The sequence below is a fragment of the Anthonomus grandis genome, chromosome 18, assembly GCF_022605725.1.
Source record: "Anthonomus grandis grandis chromosome 18, icAntGran1.3, whole genome shotgun sequence".
Taxonomy (NCBI): domain Eukaryota; kingdom Metazoa; phylum Arthropoda; class Insecta; order Coleoptera; family Curculionidae; genus Anthonomus; species Anthonomus grandis.
The window spans coordinates 8,074,020-8,093,617 of record NC_065563.1 but is presented as its reverse complement, the minus strand read 5'-3'; the positions used below and the strand labels follow the sequence as shown (position 1 = coordinate 8,093,617).

At 34.5% G+C, this 19,598-nt stretch overlaps 1 protein-coding gene across 1 annotated transcript in view; it reads right to left on the bottom strand.

The window, feature by feature from the left end:
- The window catches only part of LOC126746880 (ubiquitin-conjugating enzyme E2-17 kDa), a 42,040-nt gene that overhangs the window by 21,713 nt on the left and 729 nt on the right, over positions 1–19,598 (bottom strand). Inside the window, exon 2 of the mRNA XM_050455285.1 lies at positions 312–597. Within this exon, the coding sequence (XP_050311242.1) occupies positions 312–597 (286 nt within the window). The remainder of the gene's footprint in view (positions 1–311; positions 598–19,598) is intronic.

The window sequence follows — 19,598 nt, the reverse complement described above, 5'->3', positions numbered from 1 at the left end:
TAGTTTTTTTTTTTCCATCAAGCATTTTAGTGAGGAGAAACTTATATTTAAAAGATATTATACCAATTATCAAAAAAAACAATTGCTTTAAAAATAGGCAGCAAGAAATTTCAAAAAATTCATATTAATAGTTACTAAAAATTAATTAAACCCACCAAATATCAAAATAACATCTAGGTTATTAGCATATTCTTTCAAGATGCCATTAAGGCATATTCATTGAAATTATATTTTAAGAACCTTCTTCTCAGCAATATTTAAGATAAAATAGAGATTATCTTGACTTTATTTACAGCTTAATAATAACTTACTTGAATAGAAGTTAATATAGCGGAAACATCGTAGGTGGGGCTCCACCGATTCTGTAATATATCTAAGCAAATGCCCCCATCGGCATAAACATTGGGGTGGAACATGTGACTGACGAATCTCACCGTTGGCGGTTTATTCGGGTATTCCTCTGTAAACTCGATGGTTAATTTAAACGTTCCGTCTTCAAAGGGGGTGTCGTGAGGGCCAAAGATCACAGCATTCCATATCATTATGTTGTTGTCTGTTGGGGCTCCACTCACTCCTGTCGGTGGGTCTTCTTGCAGGCTACAAAGTCAGTTAATTTAAGTAAATATATATAATACTGTAGAACAACATAGTTTTTACAAATATACCTTATTGTTCTCAACAAAAAAATGTTATAAACAAGGCTTTATTATGTCTAATAAAATAAAATAATACATCGGTGTGCCACAAGGAACCGTCCTCTCTACACTACTATTTAATGTGTATATAAACGGTATAATGTCAGTGGTGAATGAAGCTGAAGTTTACTGCTTTGCTGATGATACGGCAATAATAGTCAGTTGGAAGAACTGGAAAGAAGCAACTTGATGTGCTGAGATTGCAATACAAAAAATAAAAGAATGGTTGGACTACATCTTGCTTACACTAAATATTGACAAAACTAAATTTCTTACATTTTCTTTCTTAAATCAGAGCATACCAAATATACCGACACTTAAAATACACCAAGCAAATTGAAGCTTTGGCCTCTTATGTAACATTTTCTTGGAAAACACAAATTAAATATGTAACAGATAAAGTAAGAGAGCTTAAATTAAATTTTATGAATTAAAAAATATTTTATCATTGCAAATATTAAAACCACTTTATCTTGCCTTAATTGAATCAATTTTAAGCTATGGTTTGGTTGTCTGGGGAAGTGCAGGTAGCATTGTTTTATCTAAATTAAAAATAACACAGAAATGGATAATTAAAATTATGATTTTTAAAAACAGAAGATACCCTACAGAACTTGTCTTGAAGGAAAGCGACCAGCTTTCACTTGACCAACTTCATATTAAAGCAACTATAAGGTTAATGCTTAAATCATCATTTTATAAAAAATCAATTGATCATGAGCTAAATACCAGAATGGCTGCACAAAATCTTGTAATCTTACAAAATCCTAAACATACCCTTTGTCAGAAACACATACTATGAAGGACCTTAAGCTCTATAATATGTTGCCAAATGAAATTAGATTAAGTCCATACTATAAGGTAAAAAAAGACATAAAAGTATTTTAAATAGTGCCTGTAAGCCTATCTATAAGCCTGTAAGAAATACATATATATAATTGTATTGTATTTTTCATAGGAAAACTTTTTTTTTTATAAACTATATATGTATTTAATTTTCTAACAATTTTTGATTAAATAAGCTCAAATTATAAAAAAAAAAATAAATAAATAATAAATATAAGACAGTTTCTTGTAAGTGAGGAGGCGGGGATTGGAAGAGATAAGTTGTTTACTTGACGAGTATTAGGACTAGTGCAGGATGGTCGACTAACGGACTTATGTATGAGTGTTGCAGTTTCCAATATAAAGAGTGAGAAAACTGTCAAAATTTGTTTACCTGCAAAAAGGGGTTCAGAAGAGACTCTCAGACCAACACCACACAGATACCTTAATGCTTTTTTCTGTATAGTAAAAATGATGTTAAGGAATTCAAACATTAATTGTTGTCTGTTGATGATAGAAGTGAGTCATGATTGAATAGTTAGTTGTTTTCTTTTGTAATAAATATTTATTTATTTATTTAGGGAATCCATTTACAAAAGTGTTACATAGCATACCCATACAAACATATATATTCAGATACAAAACTACCTATAAATCAATGAAAGGTGTAGATGAGTTAATTAATTAAAGCCCCTCTGAAATAATATTCTTTAACTGCCCCTTAAAAGATGTAATCCTAGAGTCAAAAAAGCTTATCTGTCCTGACATGGGACTGAAAATATTTCTGATTGCCTATTTAATCTGGAAGGCACCCTAAGTTTAAAAAGAGACAATAACTCGGGACAATCTATAGTAGCATTTAAAACCTTATGCATAAAACATAAGTCAAGTAATGTTCTTTGTGACTCTAATTTGGGTAAGTTCAGGTTATCCCTGACCCACTGATAGTAATACTCCTGTCTCCTGTAACCACATATAAAAGCAGCAGAAAGGGATGTGATAGGCCTAAATAGCTTCACATCATCAGCAAACATTAGCACACGACAATTTTCAAGTTTCCAAACTAAATCAATCAAAAAGAGGCAAAACAAAACAGGGCCTGAGTGAGAGCCCTGTGGCACCCCAGATGGCACCAAAATTTCAGAGGAACATGTACCTCCAAGATTAACAATCTGGATTCTACCTCTGATGAATCCCGAGATCCACTGAAGAAGAGGCCCCACAATACCTAAAGCCCTAAGCTTCTGCAAGAGTATCCCATGGTCAACCCTTGTTTAAATGTTTAAATACCAATAAAAATATGTCACAGCGGCAACATCGAATTACGTAAGCCAGGGTTTTTTTGCATGCGTACGTACAGGCACGACGCGACGAAGCGGGAGGAAGAAGATAGGTTAGGTTTCTGTATATGTGTGTTGAGAGTGCAACCGGAATAAATCACACCGTAATTTTAAAGAAATTTGGTTGTTTTATTTCAAAACAGAGATACAAAAAAGTGTAATTTAAAAACATGGTCCTTCGTGTCGAATAGTGAATAAAGTGCCCTGTCGATTTGTGATAACGGAGCTGGTAAAAAAGTGAAAACCCGTAAAATCTCGAGTAAAAAGCCGGTGTTATTTTTTCGAGTTCAGACAAGTCATAGAACAGTGGCGTGTGTAATAAAAGCAAAGCCGCAGTAAGGCTAAAGTCGCCGCTAAAAAGTGTACCTGTTACCTGTTTTGATTTGGTGTTGAAAAGCGATAATTAGTTTTACTGGATTGGTGGCCTGGAGTCTGGAGTGTGCTGATATCTGACTACAATATAGTATGATGGGACGTGTACTGTGTAACTACTACAAGAGATAAATGTGAGTCCTTTCCAATTTGTTTTTCCTTTTTACTGAGTAAAAAAGTGGTTTCCTTTTCTTTTTGTGTTGTTTGTAATTTAAAATAATGTCAGAGGAATTAAAGCAACCTATTAAACAGAGAGGGGCAATTAAGACTCGTCAAACTCTTTTTAAAAAATACCTTGAGGGGTTGCAGGGAGTTTTAAGAGGTGTTGAACTTAATAATGTAGAAAAGGAAATTATTATTGAGCTTGAAAGTAGATTAGAGAGATATTCGTCGGTATTAAGTGATTATGATGAGGTGCAGAGTCAGATTGAAGTGTCAGTCGATGAGTCAGATGAGAAGAAACAGCAAGATGATCGTGAAGAGTTCGAAAATGTGTATTTTAAATTAAATTCTCAGGCAAAAAAGCTAGTAACTGAATATTATACGTTTTTTGAAACAAATAAGGCTCAGTCAAGTGCTTCTAGTTCTCATGCTGACTCTCAGCAAAGGCTTCAACATAATCAGGGTATACAGGGTGTTCAAGGTGTTAAATTACCTGCAATAAATTTACAAAAATTTTCTGGTGACTACAAAAATTGGTTAGAGTTTCGGGATTTGTTTGACTCAATAATTAATTCTAACAGTGGAATTTCAAATATTCAAAAGTTCCATTATCTGAGGGCATCTCTGGAGGGGGGTGCTGCACAGGTAATTAGGAGTATTGAGCTTTGTGGAGATAACTTCACCCTAGCATGGGAAACTTTGTGCAAGCGGTACGAAAATCGGTGTATTTTAGTTCAAAATCATGTAAAAGAGTTGTTTAAGCTGCCTAGTTTGATAAATGAAAGTTCTAGTAATTTAAGAACTATGGTAGATAGTGTGTCTAAACATATTACATGTCTAAAGGGTTTAAATCAACCATGTGAGTTTTGGGATACCCTTCTTATTTATATTTTGGGGGGGAAACTAGATAAGACAACATTTAAGACAAGAGTGGGAAGAGAAAAAGGCCAAAACTAGTGATGTATTGCCAACTTTTCCAGAGTTTATGGATTTCTTAAGAGCAAGGGCGGATTTCTTAGAGAATTTAGAGTTGTGTAAAGATAAGGTGGAGAAAGTAAGTGTAGATAGAAATTACAATCACAAAAGAGTGTTTAATGCCCAAAATGTCCCTTTTTCTAGTAACTCGTGTTCTATGTGTTCCAGTGCTCATGTTTTATCAAAATGTGGTAATTTTTTAAAATTATCTACCAATGAGAGGGTAGATAAAGTAAAACAATTACATTTATGTTTTAATTGTCTTAAAATGGGTCATGCTTACACTAACTGTACGTCCTCTCGGTGTCAAAAATGCAATTTAAAACATCACACATTGTTGCACTTTGTTCGAAAAAGTAATGCTGAACCTCATTCTGAACAAAATACTCAGGAGTCTCAGGGTGTAGCAAATTCCTTAGTGAATACTACAATAAATATGTCTAGTGAACGGTGTTATGACAAAGAGCAAGTGTTGTTACAAACGGCTCTAGTGCAGGTGAAAGACATAAATGGTGGCTACCAGGTGTGTCGAGCACTTTTGGATAGTGGCAGCCAGAGCCATTTTATATCACAGAAGTGTAGTGATAGATTGGGTTTACCTAAAATAGAGTTGTCATCTACTATAACGGGTGTTGGAAAAACAATAACCCAATTAAAGTATCGGTGTATGGTCCAGTTAGAAGGGCTTAAAACCAATTATAAAACTGAACTTTCATGTTTGGTAATCCCTATTCTAAGTGACAATTACCCATCAAATTCCTTTAGTACAGGGAATTGGCCTATTCCAAACCACATAAATTTAGCTGATCCAAGTTTTAATCATTCAGGGGATATTGATATCCTTATTGGTGGAAGTGTTTATTTGAATTTGTTGTGTATAGGTCAAATCAGTCTGGGTGAGGGTTTGCCTGTCCTACAAAAAACAAGGCTGGGCTGGATTATTGGTGGTGAGTGTAACAAGAGAAATCTTAACAAGGTATTACGACCATCTAGTTTCAGTTGTCATTTTTTAGAAAGGTTTAGTATTACATGTTGCAAAAGTTCTGGGAGGTGGAAGAGGTGCAAGTTGACAAAAAATTGTTGTCAGGTGAGGAGCAACAGTGTGAGGGTATTTTCTCTAAAACAACAAGTCGAAATGAGTCTGGGCGTTTCATAGTCCATATTCCCCTAAAGGATTCACCAGAATGTTTAGGTGATTCGAGACACCAGGCTGTGAGGAGGTTCTTTGCATTGGAAAATAAATTGGCAAAAAATCCAATATTAAGTGAAAAATATATAGCATTCATGGAAGAGTACAAGCGTCTAGGACATATGGTGGAAGTCCCTCCAGAGGAGTTAAATAAGAGTCCTTTTTATTTTCCACACCATTGTGTGACCAATGATAAGAGTCCAACTACTAAATTAAGAGTAGTGTTTGACGGGTCTGCTGTTTCTGAGGGTGGTGAGTCTTTAAATAGTATCCAGTTAGTGGGACCTACTCTGCAAGATGAGTTATTTCAAATCATTTTAAGATTCAGACAACATAATGTGGTTATATGTGCTGACATTATTAAAATGTATCGGCAGATACTGATTCATCCTAGTCAGTTGGACTTGCAGAGAATTGTATGGAGGTCAGATCCATCTCATGATCTTTTAACGTATAAACTTCAAACAGTAACTTATGGCACATCCTCTGCCCCATACCTGGCAGTCCGATGCTTAAAACAGTTGGCAAGTGAGTCGAGTGACACATATCCAAAGGCATCCAAGGTCATTGACAAGGATTTCTATATGGATGACTGGATATCCGGATCTGAGTCTGCTGGTGGAGCTATTAACCTGTGTAATGAAGTGAGTGAGGTGTTAAGATCTGGAGGTTTTGAGTTACAAAAATGGGCATCTAATAGCAAGGAAGTGTTAGATCATCTAAGGGACAAATACTCATTATCCTCTATTTTAGTGTTTGGTGAATCAGAAAAAACAAAGACCTTGGGTTTGTACTGGTTGTGTGATGAAGATTACTTGATGTTTCGTATTAATAATAATGATAGGGATTGAATAACAAAGAGAACTGTGTTATCAGACATAGCACAAATTTTTGACCCTTTGGGGCTGGTGGCTCCATGCGTTATTGTAGCAAAGGTGATCCTTCAGAGGTTATGGTTAAACAAACTGTCATGGGATGAGTCCCTTCCCTCAGATCTTAATACTAGGTGGTGTAATTTTAAGCAACAACTTCCAAAATTGAATGATTTGAAAATACCCCGACATGTGTTATGTTATAATACAGTAAGCGTCGAAATTCATGGGTTTTCTGACGCTTCCTTGGAAGCTTATGGAGCATGTATATATTTACGTCGTGTGACCAAGAGTGGGGATATGCAAGTGAGATTATTATGCTCAAAGTCGAAGGTGTCACCCTTAAAGGTATTAACAATACCCAGATTAGAGCTTTGTGCTGCCTATTTATTGGCTACCTTAGTAAATAAGGTGAGAATATCAATGAATTTAAAATTTGATGCGTGTTATCTATGGACCGACTCTAGTGTATGTTTGAGCTGGATTAAAACTCCACCAAATCTCTTGCAGACCTTTGTAGGTAATAGGGTTTGTCAAATCCAGTCAATGAGTTCCCCTGATCAGTGGAATCACCTTTCATCGCAGGATAATCCTGCAGATGTATTATCTCGAGGTATTAGCCCACAAAACCTTGGTAGTTTTGAGTTAATGTGGAGAGGTCCCCATTGGCTTGCTTATCCTAATCATGACTGGCCAAAATCCAAATTTAACCCTCTAGAAGTAGTACCTGAGCTTAAACGACAAGTGATGTCTTTTAAAATACAGGAAGTTAATCCCTTTCCTTTTAACCGATTTTCCTCTTTGTCTAAGTTACAGCGTGTGTGTGCCTATTGCTGGAGATTCATTAAAAATTGTCAAAAGAAAGGGTCACCTGAAAAATCTTCTAATGTGAGTAGTTCTTATTTGTCTGTGTCTGAGCTTTAAGAGGCTCTTTTGGTTTTGGTTAAAATCTCACAACAGAAAAGTTTTAGTGAAGAAATAATAGATTTATCCAACAATAGAAGTGTGAGTAAATCTAGCAAACTTAAAAGGTTAAATCCATTTCTAGATGACAAAGGATTCCTTAGAGTAGGTGAGCGGTTAGAACAATCTAATTTTGATTTCGATAAAAAACATCCAATTGTGCTTAATAGTAAACATGAGCTTACAGGTCTTCTATTCAAGCATGAGCACATTAGATTATATCATGCTGGTCCCCAGTTGCTATTATATTCGGTGAGAGATAAGTACTGGCCTATAGGAGGCAGAACTCTAGCTAGAAAGATAGTGTATGAATGTGTCAGGTGTTTCAGAGCTAAACCAAGAAATAAGAGTGTCATTATGGGAATGTTACCTGCTGATCGGGTAATACCTGCCCCTCCTTTTTCTTCATGTGGAGTAGACTATGCGGGTCCAGTGCTTATTAAAAATAAAAGGGGTAAGGGGTGTATTAAAATAAAGGGATATATCGCAGTTTTTGTCTGTTTTACTACAAAAGCTATACACCTTGAAGTAGTAACTGAACTAACTAAAGAAGCCTTTATAGCGATATTTCGGCGATTTGTGGCGCGGCGTGGTAAACCCAACAAGATGTTCTCAGATAATGGTACAAATTTTGTTGGGGCTAAGAGTGAACTAGAGGCACTTGGTAAGTTTCTTCAGGAGTCCAGTGATAATATTAGTGAATTAATTGCCAATCAAGGTGTGGAGTGGCATTTCATACCTGCCTTTTCACCTCATTTCGGAGGGCTATGGGAGGCCGGTGTAAAATCCTGCAAGGTTCATTTAAAGAGGGTACTGGCAAATGCGTGTTTAGTATTTGAAGATTTTTCTACTGTTTTGTGTGAAATTGAAGCCATTTTAAACTCCCGACCCCTAACACCCATGTCCAATGACCCTAGTGACTATTCCGCTCTAACTCCCTCACATTTTTTGATTGGGCGACCAATGATGTCTTTACCAGATCCAGAGGTGCGACATATACCCGAAAATAGACTTTCCGTGTATCAACGCATTCAACAGATGCAACAACATTTCTGGTCGCGTTGGGCAGTTGAATATGTCTCCGAGCTGCAAGTTCTGCAAAAGTGGCACACCAGTCTACAAAGCCTGAAACCAGGCATGTTGGTAGTTGTTAAGGAAAACAACATTTCTCCTCTTCGGTGGTGTATGGGTCGTATCGAGAAAGTTCATCCTGGTCAAGATGGAGTGGCTAGAGTGGCAACCATAAAAACTGAGCATGGAGTGATTAAAAGGGCATTTACTAAAATTTGTGTACTACCTATAGATGCTTTAGAGGAACCATGCTCTAGTGACATCCCTAACTCCTAAGACAGTGATGTTCGAGTTGATGTTAAAATTAGGCCTTAAATTTAATTAAAGGTTGTTTCTCGGGTTGTTTAGTCTTATAAGTTTATACCTAATGTGTGAAGGTCATAGCTTTAGAGTATGTGTTCTTATGTTTCTTTCTTCTTTTTATTGAACCCCTAGTGGCTTCAAGGCGGGGGGCATGTTTAAATGTTTAAATACCAATAAAAATATGTCACAGCGGCAACATCGAATTACGTAAGCCAGGGTTTTTTTGCATGCGTACGTACAGGCACGACGCGACGAAGCGGGAGGAAGAAGATAGGTTAGGTTTCTGTATATGTGTGTTGAGAGTACAACCGGAATAAATCACACCGTAATTTTAAAGAAATTTGGTTGTTTTATTTCAAAACAGAGATACAAAAAAGTGTAATTTAAAAACAACCCTATCAAAAGCCTTGGAAAAATCTGTATATATTGAGTCAACCTGAAGTCCCTTCTCCGAGCTGCGGTATATTAAACCTATTATATATATTAGTTTTAGAAATTGATCTCTATCAGAAATATAGCTTTTAAAAAGGTTCAATCAATACCATGCCTCGAACACCATAATGTGATAACACATCTCAAAGAGTTTTTGATGAGGCACAGTATTGAACGCTTTCGCAAGATCTATAAACATCAATATCACTTTATTACTGACATTAAGATTATTTGCTATTTCTGAGACTAGTAAATACATAGCATCTGTCGTACTTAAAAATTAATATATATTAGGGGTTTAATTATTTCTATATGTACACGTTTAACAATTCATGAGAAAATTCCATCCTTTCCTGTGGCATAATTTTTTAGTGTAAATATTTGTTTGATAAGTTTGTTTTTCATTACTGACTTTAAATATAAAGATTTTTGAGGGGTGTCTTTTGTCTTTTACAATTTAAGGGTAATGTGTGTTTTATTTTTTTCTCCATCTCCATACCAATGTCTTTAAAATATGTATTGCAGTAATGTGTTATTTCAAAAGTACTTGGAAAACTTTGTGCTTATTTTCATGAAGTTTGAAGCTAACTAAAAAGTCCAATGTTTCCTGAAGCCAGGAGGTACAAACAATGAACTGATTTATACTGCATCATCTATGGTTTAGGAAATTTACAGAAAATGATATGTTAATTTTAATGTTAAATGGTATTTACTCATCATTTGATATTAAAAAAAATTTTATACATTTACATAGCAATAGTTTAGTGATGACAAGCCCTTACATGTATCCAAACCATAATGTAATTTATAATAGCAATAAGGCTCTCTATAGAATATTTCATGCAAATAATATTAATCTAAATAGAATTTTAGAGTCTAATCATGCCAGCAACTTTGGATCAGATTTGGCATCATTTTACTGTATACCCATATTTTAAAACATTTCAAAAGTAGCATTTCATCAAAAAATGTGTCCACAATAAAACCAAGTAATCAACCTGGACTTCTAGATACTGACTGTGATAGGGATTCTTTTTTATAGATAAATACACAGAAGATGAAGTTCACTCACATTCTATAAAAAACATTGAAAATAAGCATGCGAAAAGTTTCAGTAGTTTTATTTTAAATATACAGTCTCTAAGAAATAAAATGGATGAGCTTCATCTTTTACTTGATTCATGTGATTTTCCTGATATTGTATTACTAACTGAGCACTGGTTAAAGCCTAACGAATGTTTCTTAATATCTGATTATATTCCTATATCAATTTTTTGTCAGCAACACTCCATACATGGAGGAACAGCTATTTAAGTTAAACAAACAATTGAAGCTTTTTTCTGTAAAATTAATAAGTATGATAGCTTTCTGTTGGAGAAGGTTTTTGAATTCTCCCTTTGTTTTTGTAAGCAATTTAATTTATATGTTCTTTGTGTTTATAGACACCCACAGGAGATATTGGTATGTTCCTGGACAAACTTGATTCTCTATTATCCCAATTGTCTCTACACTCCATAGTTATATTGGCTGGTGACTTTAATATTAACTTCACTGATCTAAGCTTGCTATCATATCATACATCCCTTTTAAGTATATTGGAATCTTATGACTTAAAGATGCATGTTCTTTCACCCACATGTATAACATCCTGATCTGCAACTACTATTGATTATTTGTGTACAAATTTAAATGATGTGTCATGTAGAGTACTCTCATCTGGTATTTCTGACCATGAAGCCATTCTCGCTAGGATTCCATGTAACACTGTATTTCCTTCATCTCATTATATAGGATGAATTTTCAGCAGAGCAAATTTTAATGCTTTTTCTTCTACTACAGCTTTGGTTAATTGGAATGCAGTTGAAATGGCTCCTGACCCGTTTACTTTGTTATTTCATGTGCTATGTGACAAGATCAATCAGTGTTTTCCTAAAAAGAGGCTTAAAATGAAAAATAGAAAACCATGGGTCACAGCAGGCCTCAGAACTTCAGCTAAAAACCTCCGTTTTTTGGCTAAGTTGTGCAAGTATACAACTAATGCAAACATTATTCTTTATCATCAGAAATATCATAGTATATACAGAAAGACGATAAAAGCAGCAAAGGTTAAATATTATAGTGACCGCTTGAATGTGTCCAGCAGAGACAATGTTGGTCAATTATAAATGACTTCAGGCCTTGTCACAAGAAAGTTTCAGAACCAGAAGTAAGACCAAATAGTTTAAATGATTATTACTGTAATATTCCTCATTTATGGCTCAAGGATGTGAATACTAATATTGATCCTTTGCATTATATTCAACAAGTGTCAGTTCAAAATTCTTTTTTTTTATCCTGTTAGCCTTACTGACGTTAAAGATGCAATTAAAAGCTTAAAAAAACATAAATCAGCTGGAGCTGATGGGATATCATCAAAATTACTACTCCTTTTGCCTGACTCAGCATTGAATGCCTTAGCTTCTGCCATAAACAATTCCTTTCATAATAAATAAATAAATAAAATAAATAAATAATGGCTTTATTTGTACTTTTCAATAGTGTACATAGGCGAAGTCTAGCCAAAGGCTAATCTACTTAACCTATTTAAAAAAGTAAGCAAAATTATTTTAGATAGCACAACTGAAAGAAAAAAATTAACATTTGTAATAGTAACACTAATATTAATATAAAAATAAACAGATATACACCCATTGGTCCATAAAAATCAAAAAATTATAAATAAGAAATACCTACTGACAATTTAGCTATTCTGTTTTGTTAAAAAATGCAGCTTTAGTTTTTTCTTGAAACCCGCTACTGACATTTCTTTTATAGGATTCGGAACAAGGTCATTGTAAATTGCCACAGCATTATACAGAAAACTACGACGAAAGAAGGCTGTTCGATATCTGGGAATTGACAACTTATTTATAAATCTCAGATTTGCATCATGTAAATTTTTCCGAAAAGTAAGTTTTTTGCGGAGGTAGGGAGGAGTAGACGACGCTAGCAGTCTATGCACAAAAACCGCCAATTGCAAAGAGAATAGATTTTCCACGCGCAGCCAACTAAGTTCACATAGCCTTGCAGAGACTCTATCAAACTTTCTCAGTCCATAAATAAATCTGCAGCATTGATTTTGCAGCTTTTGCAATCGGTACGCAGTGATTTTGTCCAAACATGGATAATAAACAATATTGCAGTAATTCATAATAGGTAATACTAGAGACTCACACAGTTTTTTCCTTACCTTAAAATTAATTATATTTCTGTTTGCATACAATGGCTTTAAAGAATAGTATGACTTTTTAATAACATTAGAAACGTGTAACTTAAAGCGCAATTCATCATCCAGAAGCAATCCAAGATTTTTTGCACATTTAACCATACTTAGCTGATTACCTCCCACAAAAAGCTTTAAACCGTCCAATGCTATTCTTCTTTTGTTCTTAGAAGTAAAGCACATAACACAACACTTTGAAGGATTGAGTTTTAAATTATTTTGAGAGGAAAAGAAGGAAATTCTAGAAAGATCGTCGTTTATTTTATTTGTTGCCTCCAATACAGATTCAGCTTTAAAAGAATGATAGATTTGCATATCATCCGCGAACCCCTGGATCTGGCAGTGTTTTACAACTTTAAACAAATCCGAAACATACATTAGAAATAAGAGAGGTCCCAAAACAGATCCCTGAGGTACTCCAGATGTTATATATTTGATATTTGAAAAAGTCTGATCTTCCAAGACCACCATTTGCCTTCTGTTGGATAAGTAGGATTTAAAAAACATTTGGGAAACATTATCAAAGCCATAATAAGCCAACTTTGCCAAAAGCAAATGATGATCCAAGGTGTCAAATGCCTTGGAAAAATCAAGCATTATAAGTGCTGTGGAGTCTCCTTTATCCATTGCAGAAATTATCTCTTGGGTAACGTTTAGTAAGACAGATGTCGTGCTATGTTGTTTTCTAAACCCAGATTGCTTATGCGGAATAATATTATTGGAGGTGAGAAAGTCATAAATTTGCTGCTGTATAAACTTTTCCAAAACTTTAGCGATGACCGGGATAATTGAAATAGGTCTAAGGTCGCTGAAATTAGTTGGATTATTAATTTTAGCCAAAGGTGTTAAGAGAGAAATTTTCCACATACCCGGAAAATACCCAGTTTCTAGGCAACAGTTTATAATATGCGTAATATGTGGAGATAGCTTTGGAATACAGTGTTGCAGCATTAGCGCTGATATTGAATCACAACCGTGTGCATTTGATTTTAGGCTTAAGACTATTTTAGAAATTTCCTCAACTTTGGCTAATCGAAATGAAAAATTTAGATCATGTTTGAACTGTTTGTTCTGAAAATTAGCAACTTCTTCGGGGCAACTACCTAACGGGCTATAAACTGAAGCAAAATAGTCATTAATTTTGTTTGGATCTCGGAGATTTAAAGGAATAGAACGATTAGAGACATTTTTTAGACTTAGATTATTAATAGCTCTCCATAACTGTTTACTATCTCTGATGTTCTGATGAAATTGCAGATAATTTCTTTTTTCTCGTCTAATCATTCCCACCACAAGATTACGCATCTGTCTATAATATGCCCAATCAGTCAAATTTTTAGATTTTTTAAAACTTGACAATGCCTTATTTTTTTCTTTTATAAAAAGCTGCACATTTGCAGTTATCCACGGGGTATAAGGCTTAGAAATTTTTGACGTCGTAAAGGGTGCATGTCTATCAAATAATGAGCAAATATTACTAGTAAGATACTGAATTTTTTCGTCTAGATTATTGATATAGTACACATTATCCCACACAATTTTATTCAGGTCCTTATAAAAATCATTTTTATTAAAATGTTTAAAATTACGATAGAGTTTCGTTTTTATCTCCCTACTCCGTGCCGCAATCTCGACACTGCAGAATATAGCTTGATGGTCACTAATTAGATCAGCGTTAAGTACTGCTGTACTTGTAACATTTGAGGGTTTATTAAAATAGATAACATCAATGAGTGTTTGTGCCATAGCAGCAATACGAGTAGGCTCATTTATTAACTGAGTAAAATCATAAGCTGTAAGACAATCAAGTAAAATATTATTTGTAAAATGATTAACATTAACATCACCCAGGATGATAATATTCTCATACTGTAGACATGCATGTGATAATATATCATCAAAACATTCAACACAACGCCCTAAATCTGACCTTGGTGGTCTATAGACTGTTCCAACAAGAAAAATTGTTTTGCCTATATTTACTTTAATAAATAGACACTCTAAATCATCAGAAAAGTCAATAATGGCATCTTTCCAGCATGTTTGAAAGAGGCAGTGGTTATTCTTTTTTATAAGGGTGGAGATTTGAGTGAGCCTTGTAATTTCCATCCAATTTCTATATTATCTACCCTCTCCAAGATAGTTGAAAAACTTGCAAAAATCAGAATTTTGTCTTTTTTGCAACATAATTGCATTTTATCTGCAAATCAGTTTGGATTTCAAACGGGAAAAGGGACTCATGACGCTGTTTTCGGCTTTTTGGAGAGTGTCTATGTGTCCTTAAATTCTGGAGAGTCCGCGGCGGCAGTGTTTTGCGATGTATCTAAGGCATTTGATTGTGTAGATCATGGAATACTGCTGTCTAAGCTCAATAATTATGGCTCTGTCTAATCGTACCCAAAGAGTTACAGTATCTGGATGTTTATCCGATTCCAGATCCCTTAAAACTGGAGTACCTCAGGGTTCAGTGTTAGGACCACTATTATTTTTGCTCTATGTAAATGATTTGGGTTCATTAAAACTGCAGGGCAAAGTGGTTCAGTTTGCTGATGATATCACCATTTTATGGAATCATAGCCCTTTTAAATATTCAGTCAGTCAGAAATTAATCTGATGAACTCTCTTTATTTTTAGCATATGAAGATAACCCTGTCATTGTTGTTTTGACTGAACATTGGCTCAAACAGGGTGAACCTTTTTTTATAGAAAGTTATGCTCTCGCATCCATCTATTCCCGTACTCAGTATAATCATGGTGGAACTTTGATATTAATAGAGAATAAGTTTTTAGAAAGATATAACTTTGTTGATATAACCAAGTTTGAGTATCTCCTTGTTTATTCTAAAGAATTAAATTTGTACATTTTAGGCCTTTACAGGTCACCCTCGAGTAATTTTAGTAGTTTTATTGATAAATTATATAACATTTTAAGCCAAATATCGGTAAATGCATCACTAATATTGACAGGTGACATTAATGTAAATTTTTTAGACTGCAATAACTCTAACAATCATTTGTTGATACATAGAGTGCTGAAATCTTTTAATTTAAGTTTGCATGTTGACCAACCTACTCGCATCACTGCTAATTCAGCATCACTTTTAGATTATGTTTGCTCTACTCTCTGTGAAACGCAGGTTGCATGTAGAATTGAAAATGCCGGGTTGTCTGATCATGAGGCCGTATTATGTTCCTTTCTTCTAAGTGAAAAAAAGTGTACCTCAAGAAAAAAAAAGTGAGGAAGGTTGTTCACTAGAAAAAATTTCTGTAAGTTTAAAGAATGTTGTAATTCAATAGACTGGAATGGTATCATACTTAACAACGGTGATCCTTTTGAGAGTTTCCATTCAACTTTAGTGGATGTTTTTGAGTCAACTTTCCCCATGGTGACAATTAGGGAAAAAAGGAGAAGACCCTGGTATAGCAGGGGGTATTAGTTTCTGGTAAAAATCTTCGGTGTTTGCACTCCATACGAAAGTTTGCCCTGGACAACTCCAAATTCATATCCTACTTTAATAGATATCGCAAAATTTACCGCGATACAGTGAAATTGGCAAAAAACTTATACTACTCAAGTAAAATAAACCAATCAAGAAATAAGTCTAGAGAGTCTTGGAAAATTGTTAATGACTTACGAGGCGAACGTGGGAACCCTTCTGTTTCTAATAGCACGGTGTCGGCCGAAACACTCAATTATTTTTTCCAGGGTGTTGCTTTGGGTCTATCAATATTATTGCCTCAGTCTGTTAGAGATCCGCGCTTATACTTACACAACATTAAGGTGCCTGAAACATTTTTCTTTAGACCAACAGATTCTACTGAAATAATGGAAGCTCTATCCTCAATGAAAAATAAGAACTCCTCTGGATGGGATGGGCTGTCACTAAAGGTCCTAACAGCGCTACCGCTACCAACCCTTGATTCTTTGGCTGAGGTGTTAAATGTTTCACTTTCAAGTGGGTCCTTTCCACATTTACTCAAGGATGCCTTGATTATACCATTATTTAAGGGTGGAAACTATGATGACCCATCAAATTTCAGACCCATAGCCCTGCTTCCCACGCTTGGCAAGCTTGTAGAAAGATTGGTAAAAACTAGGATGATGGAATTTCTGAAACGGCATAATGTTCTCAACCATCAGCAATTTGGATTCCGGACAAAACTGGGTACATCTGATGCTATTTTCAATTTTTTGGAGAGTCTGTACATGGGGTTGAAAGCTGGGGAGAGCGCGGCGGCGGTGTTCTGTGACTTATCTAAGGCGTTTGACTGTGTAAGTCACAGAATACTGCTACAGAAGCTAGAAACCTATGGATTCAGAGGAGTTGCTCTCGACTGGTTTCGTTACCTATCTGGAAGAACACAAAGGGTATTCTTTGACAATGATATGTCATCCCGTCTGGATATGGACGCTGGTGTACCCCAGGGTTCTGTTCTCGGACCAATATTGTTCCTGCTATATGTCAATGATATCTCTCAAATTCCAATTAAGGGCAAATTTACTATCTTTGCGGATGATACAACATTACTTTGGCATGACACTGACACCAAGAGATTAAGGAATATCGTTGATGAAGATTTAATTCTTGTGAAGTCATGGTGTGAATCTAATAGATTAACTTTTAATATTTCTAAAACTAATATTTTAACTTTTAAATGTAACCTTGGAACTGTTACTTTGCAAAATGAAACAATAAGTCTTTCTGAAACATGCAAATTTTTGGGACTGACGATTGATAAGCAATTAAAATTTGAAAATCATATCTCCTCTTTATTAGGGAAGTTATCATTCAACTGTCATGCTATTAGAGTAATAACACATTCTCTGGGACTTGATGTGGCCAAAATTGCCTACCATGCTCTTATTGAGTCTTATCTGAGATACGGTATTGTGTTTTGGGGTGTGTGCTCTCAGTATTTGTTCAGCTCTCTATTTATTTTGCAAAAAAGAGCCATACGCTATATGTGTGCAGCTCCCTTTCGTAGCCCCTGTAGGCCATTATTTTTAAAACACTCTGTCCTGACATTGCCATGCCTTTTTATTTTAGAGACTGTTTGTCTTATCCACAAAAAATATCGCCATCAGCTTGGCCTCCCCTCCTTGGGTTACAATCTCTGAACAACCTTCTCTTTACCTCTGCCTATCCCAAAAAGTGAGCAGATTAAGTCCTCTTTTGTGTACGGGGGCAGAAGGCTTTTTAACCACCTACCCCTTTATATAAGGCTAATAAATTGTGAAAAACGTTTTAGGAAAAATATAATGAAACTCTTGCTTGCTAAAGCATTTTATTCTGTAGACGAGTTTTTAAATACAATTTTTTGACAGTGAAGAGTTTTGCGCAGCGTAATGTGAATTCTTACTACCCTTTCTTTGGGTGTGTTCTATATTCTATGTATGTAAGAATTGTTAAAATTTTTATATTTTTGTAAAAGATTATGTTGTCAACTATCTTTAAGATTTTATATAATGCTTTGTTAACAACAGATGATGTTACTTAACAATAAAGCTATTTTTGACTTTGACATATCCTAAATCTTGCATCAAAATTATCCTCTGGATGCTTTGCAGTAAAAATGGTGGGGCATGAGCTGGGAGGGGTAGTTGCACGTTCAGTGTACTTTTCTCTTATTGAGTCCCATTTTCGTTATGGCTTGCCTTTTTGGGGTTTAAGCAACAAGGGATTATTAAACATAATTTTTGTGATTCAAAAAAAGGCATTTAGAGACCTATGTTCCGCTGGGTTAAGAGATTCTTGTAAACCTCTCTTTATATCTCAAAAAATCCTAACTCTTTTTTCTCTTTTTATCTTAGGAACAGCTACTCTTATTCATAAATGTCCTAAACCTCCCTCTAACACTGGTCATATGACTCGCCAGGTTAATGATTTTCCCTTACCAATCCCTACATCCTCCCTCACCAAGAACTCACTTATATACCTTAGCAAAAAAATTTACAATGTTCCTCTATGTATCAGACAAATTTTAGAAGTTAAGAGATTCAAAAAGGAATTAAAATCACTTTTATTATCCAGGGCATATTATAGCCTTGACGATTTTTTTAATGATACCTTTTAACCTGTGCTCTGACATCATTTTAGTGTTTTAGTTTTGTTTCCTGTTAAATAATTTAATTTACTTCCTCTAAATTCTGTTTTATTGACAGCTTTACTTATTTTTTAATGAAATTTATCAAAAAGATGCTTTTTTTTTTCTCAATCTGTTTTGTTATGATTAATTTTGGTAATGTGTGTAAATTTTATGGTAAAGTGTTTTAGATGTTCTGTTTGTTTGAAATTTGAAATTTAAAGTGAATTTGGAATTTTTTAGTTTTTAGGATGCTTGTACACAAGATTTTGTTGTCTTACATAATATAGCACATTTTCTTTTTTTCTTTGCTCAAGTTTTTTTTATTTGTTGTTTTGACTGATACTATGTGGAGAAAATTTTTGTTTTTTTACCCCAATAAAATATGTTTATTTTATTTAATAGCCTTTTATATAATTACCCATGATTTAAATTTTTTATTAATAAAACAAACAAAAATAAGTAGGTTTTAAAACTGCAACATTAAATTTGCACTTAAATTCTAGTAAACCTTTGATAATACGGGACTGTAAAGAATCAGCCAATAAGAAGGTGTCCCGGAAGGTCCCGGCCGACCATTGGCAAAGACTCTCCAACTACCAACAAAACAGCATTTTTTTTACTTAAGTAAATACCAAAAATACTAAGTAAATTTATGGACAAAACTGATATATTTAACTTTATCCCAAATAACCAAATTATTCATATCAAAAGACTTTGGTTCTATCAAACCTATCAATATTTTCTTATTCATGATTTTTAATTTAGTTTTCTCTAAATTGTCCGACCACTGGCTCATTGACCCTACTTTGTATGTTGGCACCAATAAATGAATTTGAATTAATCGACAATAATTATGTTAGCATTATTTTTGCTACAATCACACTCCTATTTTTAATGATTTATATTATTTTAATATTTGGTATTTAAATATTAAAAAGAAGAATTGGGGTCAAGGGCCAAGAGATAAAACCCTCTTTGCCAAATGGTTTAAACCATCCATAAGCTAAATGGGGGTAACTTTTCATATATAGGATTGCATCATAAAATCAA